Source organism: Chiloscyllium punctatum, chromosome 15 (genome assembly GCF_047496795.1).
Source record: "Chiloscyllium punctatum isolate Juve2018m chromosome 15, sChiPun1.3, whole genome shotgun sequence".
Classification (NCBI taxonomy): domain Eukaryota; kingdom Metazoa; phylum Chordata; class Chondrichthyes; order Orectolobiformes; family Hemiscylliidae; genus Chiloscyllium; species Chiloscyllium punctatum.
Window position 1 is genome coordinate 88,640,459 of NC_092753.1, and position 12,668 is coordinate 88,653,126.

Here is a 12,668-nt window from a genome sequence, read left to right on the forward strand (position 1 = left end):
GGGACGTGATATAAAAGGGGGGAAAAAATCTTTCAGGCAATGTCAACTGAAGAGTATCTTCTTTCCCCTTTATTTCAGTGACGATATTTCATAATAAGTTGTATTTACCATCTTCCTCAAACGAAAGATTGTGTTTCAAACAAAACGACATTTTCTTAATTAATTAAACTTTAAAATGATTCTGAGTTTCCTTGTCTAACTTATCCGTGACGTTCCCCTGAAATGGTTGGACGCTCTGGATCCACCCAAAAGCTCAACTGAACTTGTCTTTTATTGAAAAAAAGTTTCATGAAGAGCTTCCTTTGTAATTCAGGGGGAACATTACTTTTAAACGGTTAAATGTTGGTTTGGAGAGGGGGCAGGGAGTTTGAAAGGGGATAATTTTGAAACAAAGGTTGTATTATTTCTGAACGAGACAGAAGTAGATAAGAAAATGAATCTCGTTGAGTTTACCCAGGATTTTACTCCGGGAGTGACTGCATTGGAAGGGAGCTAAACTGTTTGAATGAATGGGGACGCTGTAGGAGCAAAAAAAGGAGGGATTTAATGTGAATGTGACATTGTAGCTGGGGTAGTGTTGTGTTTCCAGAGAAGAGGGCTACCTGGAAACAAAAAAAAAGCAGGTGCAAACGAAAGGTTGAAAATGGTTTGTTCAGTGAAGGTTTCCCGGTGAAACGGGAGCTCTTTTGCCGACTGCCCTTGTGGAGAGAGCAGGCTGGGCGCCAGATTGAACTCATCCAAGTTTGCACTTACGCACCGAGCTGGGATAGGCTGTCGACGCTGATCAAGGGAAAAGGAGGGGGCCGGCTAAGGGGCAGCTGGAGGCTGAGGAGGGCTGCTGCGGGCTTATAAAAGGAGCACTGAGTGAGCGAGTCCAGCACAAACCAGAGAGGCATCCGCCAGATCTATAGGGAGCAACAAAACTGAATAATTCTGCTGCAGCTTCATAAGAGAGAGATTTTCTCGCTGCAAAAGAGTGGAACTGTAATCCCTCCGACTGTTTTTGAAAGCGATTTCAGATTCAAAATTGAGAAGTTGCATTGATTTTTTTTTCCAATTTGGGATTTTTATTTTACTTTTTTTTGCTTTGCAATTTGGCTGGCAGTTTTTTATTTGGAGTGCTCTCTCTCTCTGAGCGTGTCCGGAAGATGTTTGCAGTGTTCGGACTGGTTTGGCTGTGGTTATGCGGTGGGATGGGGCCCGGGCAGGTTCTGGCCGGGAGCTCGGAGGAGATTGTCACTTACCCAGTGCGACTGGACCAGGAGGGCCTGGAGCTAGGAGCCGGTGCCAGTCAGGAGCCTGAGCCGGGGCAAAGGATCGTCTACCGGCTCCACGCCTTCGGGCAGCGGTTCGTCTTGGAGCTGGAGCCCGATCACAGTTTCCTGGCGCCGGTTGTCACCTTGCAGCGGCTCGGGGGTCCTGAGCCTGGTCAAACCCCGGAGGAAGAGGCAGAGCCCGACCTCCGCCGCTGCTTCTACGCCGGCACCGTCAACTCCATGCCCGGCTCCCTAGCGGCGGTCAGCCTCTGCCATGGCATCCAAGGCGCTTTCGTGGTCGACGGAGCCCAGTATCACATCTATCCCGTGAATGGGACACAGCCAGGGGACATGCAGCCTCACTTCATCCGCAGGACAAGCCTGAGCTCCTCACACCGACCTGGCGGCACCAAGTGCGGGGTAAGCAGCAGCCTGTCTTCACTGGCTACTCTGCTACTGTAGATAACATTCCCCCACCCCCTTCACTCCCTGTTTCCTGCCCTATAAACTCCGCTTTGTCATATGCCGCTTCTCTGTGCATCTTGACTTTTTTATTTCCGAATCTATACCCTTTTTAACGCTGCCTGACCTCATGTGCGTTTCCGCACCACTCTAATCTTGACCGTTTTTAATGTTCAATCGGTAAAGAAAATGTTTGAAAAGCACTCGATCTGCTCACAAGATCACTTTTTAGTCCTGAATTACCGAGCCTGCAGATAAAAACCAGCAACCGAGCAGAGTGCAATTCTGGCTGCTGTCTCATGAAGTGGCATCTCCTGCTATAAGCTTGCTATCTGTGTTACAGAGGGAAACTTGCGAGTTTTATTTGATTTTCAATTAATGTCTAATTTCATTTTTTTTTTAAATATCAACTAGGTAAGTGATCAAGAGGTGCCCCAGACAGCGAAGACCACTGAAACCCAACAGTCTGGATCTGAGGCCACTCCACCAGAACCCACTGGACACCAAAGAGCCAAGAGGTTTGTCTCCTCGCCTCGCTATGTAGAGACCTTGCTGGTGGCAGACAATTCTATGGCAGAGTTCCATGGCAGTGGGCTCAGGCACTATCTCCTCACTTTAATGTCAGTGGCTGCCAAATTGTATAAGCATCCGAGTATTAAAAACTCCATCAGCTTGGTGGTGGTGAAGATCCTGGTTATCTATGAGAAGGAAAAAGGACCTGACGTGTCTTTTAATGCAGCTCTAACCTTGAGGAACTTCTGTACTTGGCAGAGGCAGCACAACCCAGTCAGTGACCGTAATCCAGAACACTACGACACTGCTATACTCTTCACCAGAACGGTAAGCCAAGGCTCCTGTCCAAACATGTCTATTAGTATGCATGTCAAATATGTTTAATGTGCATGCAGAGGGCCTTTCACAAAGCATCTTTTGAGAATTACGTGGGCTTTTTGAAAAAAAATTATTCTTGGTAAAGAAGGATGCCAGCTTTTATAGTTGACCTTTATTTCCCTGAAGAGTTTGCTAAATGCTGCCCTTGTTTATCCTTATTAAGGATCTGTGTGGAGCCCAGACTTGTGATACACTGGGGATGGCTGATGTTGGGACAATTTGTGATCCCAGGCGGAGCTGCTCAGTCATTGAGGATGATGGTCTGCAAGCTGCCTTCACTGCAGCTCACGAGTTGGGTAAGTACCTCACCCTCCAATGGTAAATGTTTGTTGTATTAATTTTACTTACTGAAGATGGAGTTCCAGCTGCTGTTTGTGTTAGTTTTGTAATTCCGGCTTAGTTTATTGCATAGATTAGTTCATATAATTTCTGGAGACATTGGAGAAAGATGCATTGAGCATTTTTTAAAAATCAAATCAGTTGTATTAAATATTATTTGCGTAACAGTACAAAATGTCTAACTTTGAAAAACTACTTGCCATAAATTTGATTTAGGAGAAATTAGGATATCTTCATGAATTAATAACATTCTACACAATATTAGGGATGGGGCACAGTACATTACAACATTGTCTGAGGTACATCTGAAGTTAATATAAGTGGGTGGGACTTGCAAAGTATGGAAGGGTCATTCATCAGTACTTAAAGTAACTGAAATATTTGCATAATCTGATACTTGATTTACTTTCTTTTACTCTTTCCAGGCCATGTGTTTAACATGCTCCATGATGATACATGGCAATGTCTTAATACCATTCCTAAAACTGGGAATTCCCACATGATGGCGTCAACACTCTCCAACTTGGATAGGAACCAGCCTTGGTCTGCCTGCAGTGCTTACAGGATCACTTCCTTCCTGGACAATGGGCATGGTAAGAACCACACCCCTGCCCAAAAGTAAAGTTTATGTTTCTGGAATTTTTTTTTTAGTATGTAACTTTGGCAACTGAATTGATTAAAAATATAACAACTATTGTGGATAATGTATCTAATAAGTACACTATAATTGTAATTAGTTTTACTAATAAGCTACAAATTGTAATGTGGAATAACCATTACTTGTACAATATTTTTAACTTTTTTTGTATAGAATCCGTGTAGTGTAGAAAGAGGCCCTTCGGCCCAACAAGTCCACACCGACTATCTGAAGATTAACCCACCCAGACCCATTCCCCTACCCTATTGTCCTAAATTTACCCCTGACTAATGCACCTAACCTATAATCCTTGAATACTATGGACAATTTAGCATGGCCAATCCACCTAACCTGCACATCTTTGGATTGTGAGAGGAAACCAGACCACCCAGAGGAAACCCACACAGACACTGGGAGAATGTGCAGACTCCACACAGACAGTCACCCAAGGCTGGAAACAAACCCAAGTCCCTGGTGCTGTGAGACAGCAGTGCTAACCACTTGGCAGCCCTTTTATAGTTAGAATGATTTGACGATAATATATTAAAAAGTAATATTTTTCAACTTCTGATTGAGTTTTTCACATTTTACTGTGAATTTCCTTTGAAAGGTCTTCAAAGTGGGCGGCACAGTGGTTAGCACTGCTGCCTTACAGCGCCAGAGACCCGGGTTCAATTCCCGACTCGGGCGACTGACTGTGTGGAGTTTGCACATTCTCCCCGTGTCTGCGTGGGTTTCCTCCGGGTGCTCCGGTTTCCTCCCACAGTCCAAAGATGTGCAGGTCAGGTGAATTGGCCATGCTAAATTGCCCGTAGTGTTAGGTAAAGGGGTAAATGTAGGGGATTGGGTGGGTTGCGCTTCGGCGAGTTGATGTGGACTTGTTGGGCCGAAGGGCCTGTTTTCACACTGTAAGTAATCTAATTTAATCTAAAAGAAAATCTTGTGTTGTGCTGAAATATTTGCGATAAAGCTAAAGTTCAGTCAACATCTCTGCTTTCAGGAGAATGTCTGTTGGACAAACCACAGCAGCCTCTACAGCTTCCTGGTGAATTGCCAGGGAGTACCTATGATGCAGATCGCCAGTGTCAGTTCACCTTTGGGGAAGAGTCAAGGCTTTGTCCTGATGCGGGCAACACATGTTCCTTGCTGTGGTGCACTGGAATGTCTGGTGGGATGCTCATCTGCCAAACTAAGCACTTCCCATGGGCTGATGGTACTAGCTGTGGGCAAGGAAAATGGTGCATGGAAGGAAAGTGTGTTAACCAGACAAGCATGATGGAATATAGTGTAAGCATTTACACAAACTTATTTTGCTTTGGTTCCTCCTAGGTTCATACTTTATCCTGATTGTGTATTTCATTTACTACTCTAGTTAATTAGTAACTATCTTCTGTGACATTTGCCTGCTGAAATATCCTGGTTATGAAGTGTCACAGATGCTCAGCAAATATCCATATTAAGATTTGGGTTTAAATATAGTCCAGACTGTATGAAAGTTCACCCTCAACATCCTAGCTATCACTTGCATTTGTGCTCCCTAACAACAAATGGAATTGGGTAAACTTTGATCTGATCAGTTTTAAAAGGCTGATGATTTCTCAAGCAATGCATTCCAAATTAACACCGTTCGGGCAAGAAAAAGACAAATTAAGAAGGGGAAATAAAGAATGGGAGAAACAAAATTACAGTGATGGGTTGGAGAGAAACATTGTCTAATTAACTTTTTGTTTGTTGTTTGGTTCATCTTTAAATTAGTTATTCTTTTTTTCCTAACAGACTGCAGTTCATGGGAACTGGGGCCCATGGGGACCCTGGGGTGAGTGCTCAAGGACATGCGGTGGAGGTGTACAGTACTCATTCAGGCACTGCAATAATCCAGTTCCACAGAACGGTGGGAAATACTGTGAAGGAAAGAGGGTCCAATACAAATCATGTAACACCATGGACTGCCCCTTTAACAATGGTAAGATTTGTACAATACTTTTAACATAGTCAACAATAATGGCCAAGAGGGAATCATTTATTTTCCAAAAACATTGGCATTTGGGGTTTGAGAAGCTGAATATTCCTTTCCAGATTCTTTGTTATGACTGAGCAAATAATAAAGTTTTTGATCTTCAGTTTGATGGTTTCTGTTGCAGGTAAAACATTCCGTGAAGAGCAATGTGAGATGCACAATGACTTCTCAAAGTCTGCCGCCTTTGGAGGAATGCGCACATTTGAATGGGTCCCAAAATATGCTGGAGTCTCTCCTAAAGATCGATGCAAACTTATTTGCCGATCAAAAGGCACAGGCAACTATTTTGTGCTCCAACCCAAGGTATGTTTTCCAATTTTTTTTTTAACAATTCAATATTTCCCTAGTTAATATGAAGAAAGGAACCAAGAGGTCTGCTGAGATCTTGGTTCAAGCTCCAGTGTGTATAAGGATTAGCAAAAGTCATGTCTCTATTACAAGAGTCAAGCCATCGATAGAGTTCAGAAAATCTTTTAAGAGTTATAAGTATCACAATCACACCTGCCAGGAGCTTTATACCTGCCAGTTGCAAATTCTGATCCTTTATTCCAAGTAAACATGAGGGCAAACACCCCACACGTGGACTGTTAGTTCTGCTATGGCTACTAAACTAAAAACAGCCTATCCCTTTTATATTTAAAAAAAACAGTAATTTGATGCATTGTCAACACTCTCAACATGTCATGAAATCTACTTTACTAAAAAAAAGCAAGAAAAAGAAAAATACAGTCAATCTCCAGAGAATTTATCCAAATTATTCTAATCTAGGTTGCAAGGCCAGTTCCTATTTAGTGCTCCAATACTCTGTGGTGTTTTTTTCTTTAACCACTGGGATATTACTCTCCATTAGGGTTAATAATAAGTATAAATGTTTTCTTCACAGGTTGTTGATGGCACACCATGTAGCCCAGACTCCACGTCTGTATGTGTTCAAGGACAATGTGTCAAGGCTGGTTGTGACAGAGTCATCGGTTCCAACAAGAAGTTTGACAAGTGCGGTGTGTGCAAAGGCAAAGGCTTAACATGCAAGAAGATTGCTGGCTCATTTGACCGTTCAAAGTAAGTAGGAACTCCTTGCTTAGGCTGCTAATATTGTTTAAATGTAAAACATCCACCCAAGTGTATAGAAGCACCAAGTCCTCATGTTCAGACATTTTTGGATGGATTTTCATAAACAAATTGAATGCCAGTTTTCACGCATTTATAATTGATGTCCTTTATAATTTCAGAAATTTATTTCACGTATGATCATTCTTAGTGTCGAGCATTAAACCATTGTACTGAAGGTTCAGTGACTCTAGCTGGATAACACTAAGAAATGTTTTGAAATTATCTGCTGAATTTATGTTGGACTGCTTTAGGAATAACTGGTATTTCAGATAGTAGAGCCCAAGGCCCATATAGTTAGATTTAAGTCTAGATTTTGTTTGATCCTCAAGACTACCTCAGCTACCCAATTTTGGACGAAACCCATGGTGGCTAGAAACTGGGGAAGTAAGTTTGGTGAATGAATCATTATGAAAATCTGCTCGATGTCATAAATCATGGCTCATTTTGACTGAAAGTGACACTAGTGTATCACTAAACAAAGGAAAGGAGAAACAAATTAGTCAAACAATTGTTGCTGACCATCATTCAGGTGATGCGCATGTGTGGGTGTTATATTGGTCAAAACTGAAGCTAGAGATGATTCTGTGATGAGCTTGTCAATAGACAAAGAATGACGAAAGGATTATTGTTACCTGTGAAAACGGATGCCATACAATTTACCTTTCTGAAAAGGAAGGCAAAAAAAGAGAGAATTTAGTGTTTTGTTGACAGACATTAAGAAGAACGGGAATATTGTTGTCTGAAGTTGACATAAAGTTGCAAGCCAACAAATTAATTTGATCTTTTCCTCTTTCAATCTGTTTCTGTAGACCTGGCTACCAAGAAGTTGTAACCATTCCAGCTGGGGCAACGAATATTGACATAAAACAGCGCAGTCTGCGTGGTGCAAGACATGATGGCAACTATCTGGCATTGAAAAAAGTTGATGGTACATACCTCCTCAATGGGGAATACACTTTATCCACGGTGGAACAGGACATTTCATATCAAGGCGCAATCTTGAGATACACTGGCTCTTCTGTGTCACTAGAAAGAATTCGTAGCTATGGTGCCCTGAAGGAACCTCTGATTGTTGAGGTACTCTCCGTGGGAGATTCTTTGCGGCCAAGAATCAAATTTACATTCTTCGCGAAGAAAGATTTGCAGCATCAGCCAACTAAACCCAACTCAAAAAAGGAGTCTTTTAATGCCATCAAGGAAACAGTAACCTCTGAGTGGGTTATTGGCGAATGGGGAGAGTGCTCCAAGTCATGTGGTCGAGGGTGGCAACACAGAGCAGTCAAATGTATGGACATCTATGGGAGACCAGCCACTGATTGTGTGAAAGAACTGAAGCCTGATGACCTTCAACTGTGTGCTGACATCCCCTGCCCACGGTGGTTGTTAGGAGAATGGTCAGCCTGCTCTAAGACATGTGGGAAAGGCTTTAAGAAAAGGTCTTTGAAATGTGTCATGCGTGATGGCCAGGTGCTACCACAGGAGAGCTGCAACATTTCAAAAAAACCAAAACATCTGATTGGCCTTTGCACCATCCAAGCTTGTAGCTAAGGAATCAACAAACATGAAAGACAATTCAAATCTTTTTTTTTAATTCATCCTAAATGCACTGAAAATAAGGGTTTCCCAATCCATTTGTCATGTGAAACATGATAATCGTTTGACCCATTTTCCCTTTGACAATGAATGTTTGCATTAGTCATAACCAATAAGTAGATGGACAATGTTTTGGGGAGGAGGACTGGGGCTAATCTGAGAATGCAATGCTAGCATTGTTTATCTCTCAAGTTAGTAGTTGTCTTAGTTACTAGCAATGGATTTTTAAAACCATGAACTCTCACTGTTGACAGTGAAATCAGGTCTTCCTCATTCTTTGATAACCATGTTAGTCCCAAATTCATGAGTGCCACTGGCGAACTTACATGACCACATTTTGTTACAAATGAAAGAACACAGGACTCTTTCTGTTTTTCCTGCAACAATATATTCTCTCATTCTCTTAGGGAACACAATCCCTGGAAATTGCAAGAATTTTTTGTTTTAGATAGTTTCTCGAATGTTCTGCTAGTTCACAGGTGGTTCGGATGCTTGTACCACTAGCTGTTATAATTAGTGTTCCCTTTGCAGAATAATATCTATCATTGCCATTGGTAAGAAGAGGAATAAGTATCAGTTAATTGTTGTTTCACAATTTGAAGGCTAACAATCCCCGTTTTGCCAGTTTTAGTTGATTATCCCGTTCACCCTGTGACCCATGTCTCACAAATCAAGATGATCTTGCAGTCTCAAGCTTTTGGAATGTGGAGGGCCAATAAATGCTGGCCAGCCAACAATATCCATGTCCCACAGATGAATATAATAAAAAATTAGAAATACTGTGGTCCACACCTGCCAATCTCTGTGGCTATGAACAAGACTCCCATTTTGTTTTGCATGGTCAAGTTCAGTTTATTTTGCATATGCTAACTTTTTTAAAAATTTTGCAAATTTCTGCCTTAAGTCGTTGCATGGAATGATGGTATTTACCTGGCATTAGATATAATACAGAAAAACCAAAGGAGGGAACAGAACCTTGGAATGAGAGCTGTGTTAGATGTTTGCAACTAGGAACCCATTAAGACTTCACATTTGCCCTTACATTCTAGGCTTCAGTGGGGTATTTGGAAAATCATCCAGAATTAACACAAATGATCATTAGATAATGATTTTTTGCTGCAACTGCTATTTGTGGGGACAGGATTAGGCTCAATGAGATGCCCCCACAGCCGGATGCATATAAGATGTGTGAACCTAGGCAAAGAGTAAAAGATGGTCACAGAACAAAGTAATGAAAACTGTCCCCCAAGAAGAGCCAGTACTTTGGAAAGCAGGGTAAAATTAGTTTTGGATCTGTAGGTGTGAGAAGGGATTTTCTTGTTATATTATCCTGGCTTCAAGGTACTGTCAAGTAATATCCTAAGGTCCTGACATACAGGTTGATACTAGTCATATTTTCACCTGCTGACCAATTCAGTCCCCACCTACCTCAGTGATGAAGGGCAAGATTTATCTTATTTAAGAAATAAAACAAAACAGCTTAAACTATGTTATATACAAGCTGCTATTAATACAAAGCTACAGATTTGAAATCCACAATTACATGAGGAATGTAAATATTAAACCAACACCAAGGCCAATATGGTGTACTTTATAAGTAAAAGTATTAAATCCCTTCTGTGAAGGATCAGCATTTTGTACAGATTTCAAATAAACTTATTTATTTTTGTAAAGCTTTGTATAATATAATCTTTAAGTTATCGCTTTTTTAAAAAGGAACAAAGAACATTTAACAAGAATAGACTATTTATACAGTATAATGTGTCACTAGGAGATAATAAAAATGGTTGAATTCTCAATCTTTGTGTCTCTCTTGTGTTTGCTACATGTGGAAGTGCAGTGATGAACTCCAATCTTCATATTGGCTTTCTAATTTTTAATAGTTTGATTGAAGGTGCACTATTTGAAAAGTACAGAGATCTCCCAGTGTTTTGTCCTAAATTTTTCTCCCAGCGAAAAACAAATTAACTGGCCTGTCATCTCATTTCTATTTGTGGAATGTTGTTAATAAAAGAAAATACTGAACCTCAGTCGATACATTGAACTTCAAAGTGATTTGTTACATGAGAGACATTTCCATATCAAAGACAGATGTTACATCACTTTGTTCACTCGGTCTTTTGAAAACCTGTCCTGGTAACAACTTTCCATCATCTCTGTTCTTTTAACATGTTTCTTTAAAAAAAATACACCATAGTTCCTGTCTTCTGTTTAGCGTTCTCCTTTGACCCCTGTGAAGCACTCTGGCATTGGAACTAGTTGTTAACTGCACTGTCTCATGCCATGATTTCCCTGAGAGACCACTGCTGTCAATGTGAAAATACCACTGAATGCAGGGTGAGTAAACATCAATGGATCTGAGGTAATCTCAGGGGAGTATGCCAATAAATATCCAGTTCTCTCAGTTGTTGCACCTGCTTATGGGATAAGGTTTGCTTACAGGAGGCTACTCTATGCAGTTTGAAGGATTCAACACTGGAGGTGTCAACTACATTGAAGGTTTCACTTAGCCTTTAGAAGCATTACAGAGAAGAAAAGATTCACGAGTAGTTCCAGAAATGAGAAAATTTCAGTTATATTTTGGAGATGTTGGGACTGACTTCCTTGGAAAGGTGAGAGTTTTGATGTTCAAAATCATGAGAGATCAGAACAGAGTTAATAGGAAGGAATATTTCCTGTTGGGAAGATCAAGAACAAGAGGGCATAGATTTTGAGTAATTGACAAAGCAAGCAATTGAATAACTTTTGTCATGAGTGGTTAGGATCTGGAATGATGGTGTGGTGGAGTCCAGTTCAATGAAGTTACTGAGATTTTTACCGTTTGGAAAAAGGCCCTTCAGTCCATCGTGTTTACACCAGTCATCAAGTACTCATTTATTCCAATCCTATTTTCCAGCATTTGGATCTCTGAATGATGATGTTTCAAGTGTTCATTTAAATAATTTTTAAATTTCGTGAGGGTTCCCACCTCTACTATTTTTTTTCTACAGTGAGTTCCAGATACCAGAACTTTCTGGAATCTCCCCAAAACTTCCTACTCTCTACCTCATACTGGGTCTCTGGTTATTTACCCCTCATAGAGTCATAGACCCCTACAGCACGGAGACAGTGTCTTCGGCCCAAACTGGTCCATGAAAACCAAAATGTCCATCCATGCTAACCCTATTTCCCTGCACTTGGCCCATATCCTTCTAAACCTTTCCTATCCATGTATTTGTCCTCGTGACTTTTAAATGGTGTTAATGTACCCACCTTAACCATTTCTGCTGGCAGCTCATTCCATATGCCTATCACCCCCTGTGTAAAAATAGTTGACTCTCAGGTTCCCATTTATTCTTTCCCTCTTACCTTAAACTAATGCCCTTGAGTCCTCAATTCCCCAATCCTGGGAAAAAGATTGAGTGCATTCACCCTATCCATGCCTTTCATGATCTCATACACTTCTCGAAGATGCCTCCTCAGTCTCCTACGCTCCAAAGAGCAAAGTCCTAGCTTGTCCAACCTCCTCCCATAACTCAGGCCCTTGAGTCTTGGCAACATCCTTGTAATTGTTTTCTGCACTCTTTCCAGTTTAGTAACATCCTTCCTGTTACAAGGTGACCAAAACTGAACACAATACATCACATGCGGCCTCACCAACATCCTGTAGAACTGCAACATAACTTCCCAACTTCTTTACTCAATGCCCTGACTGATGAAGGCCAGTGTACCAAGAGCCTTCTTCACTGCCTTATCTACCTCTGACTCCATTTTCAGAGAACCCCAAGGTTCCTCTGTTCAACTATATTCCTTAAGGTCCTACCATTCACCATGAAACTCCTACCTTGTTTTGACTTTGCAAAATGCAACACCTCACACTTATCTATATTAAACTCCATTTGCCTTTTCTTGGCCCACTTCCCCAACTGATCAAAGTCCTGCTGCAATTCCTAATAACCTTCCTCATTGTCCACATTACCACCTATTTCGGTGTCACCTGCAAACTTGCTAATCACACCTTGTACATTCTCATCCAAATCATTGATATAGATAACAAACAGCAATGGGCCCAGCACCAACCCCTGAGGCACACCATTAGCCACAGGCCTCTAGTCCAACAAGCATCCTTCCACTATTACCCTTTGCTCCCTATCATCAAGCCAATTGTGTATCCAATTTGCCAATTCCCCCTGGATTCCACACAATCTAACCTTCCACAGCAGCCTACCATGTGAAACCTTATCAAAGGCTATACTGAAATCTATATAGACTACATCTACTGCTCTGCCCTTATCAACCTTCCTGGCCACTTTATCAGAGAACTCTAACAAATTTGTGAGGCATGATCTCCCACACACAAAGCCATGCTGACGACTCATAATGA

General features: G+C 41.3%; 1 protein-coding gene across 1 annotated transcript; it reads left to right on the forward strand.

Annotated features, from left to right (window-relative positions):
- Positions 1-424: 424 nt before the first annotated feature.
- On the forward strand, positions 425-10,104 carry adamts1 (ADAM metallopeptidase with thrombospondin type 1 motif, 1). The gene is made up of 9 exons (XM_072585727.1): positions 425-1,676; positions 2,133-2,558; positions 2,773-2,905; positions 3,374-3,541; positions 4,586-4,872; positions 5,362-5,548; positions 5,727-5,905; positions 6,486-6,661; positions 7,522-10,104. The coding sequence occupies exons 1-9, from the start codon at positions 1,149-1,151 to the stop codon at positions 8,258-8,260; spliced, it is 2,823 nt and encodes a 940-aa protein (XP_072441828.1). The 5' UTR covers positions 425-1,148; the 3' UTR covers positions 8,261-10,104.
- The last annotated feature ends 2,564 nt before the right edge of the window (positions 10,105-12,668 follow it).

What these genes read in the sequence shown, in the direction of transcription:
- adamts1 (XM_072585727.1), top strand. Translation starts at nt 1,149, where the DNA reads ATGTTTGCAGTGTTCGGACTGGTTTGGCTGTGGTTATGCGGTGGGATG. An exon ending in CAAGCATGATGGAATATAGT is followed by an intron (nt 4,873 to 5,361) that starts GTAAGCATTTAC and finishes TTTTCCTAACAG; the next exon opens with ACTGCAGTTCATGGGAACTG. An exon ending in GGACTGCCCCTTTAACAATG is followed by an intron (nt 5,549 to 5,726) that starts GTAAGATTTGTA and finishes TTTCTGTTGCAG; the next exon opens with GTAAAACATTCCGTGAAGAG.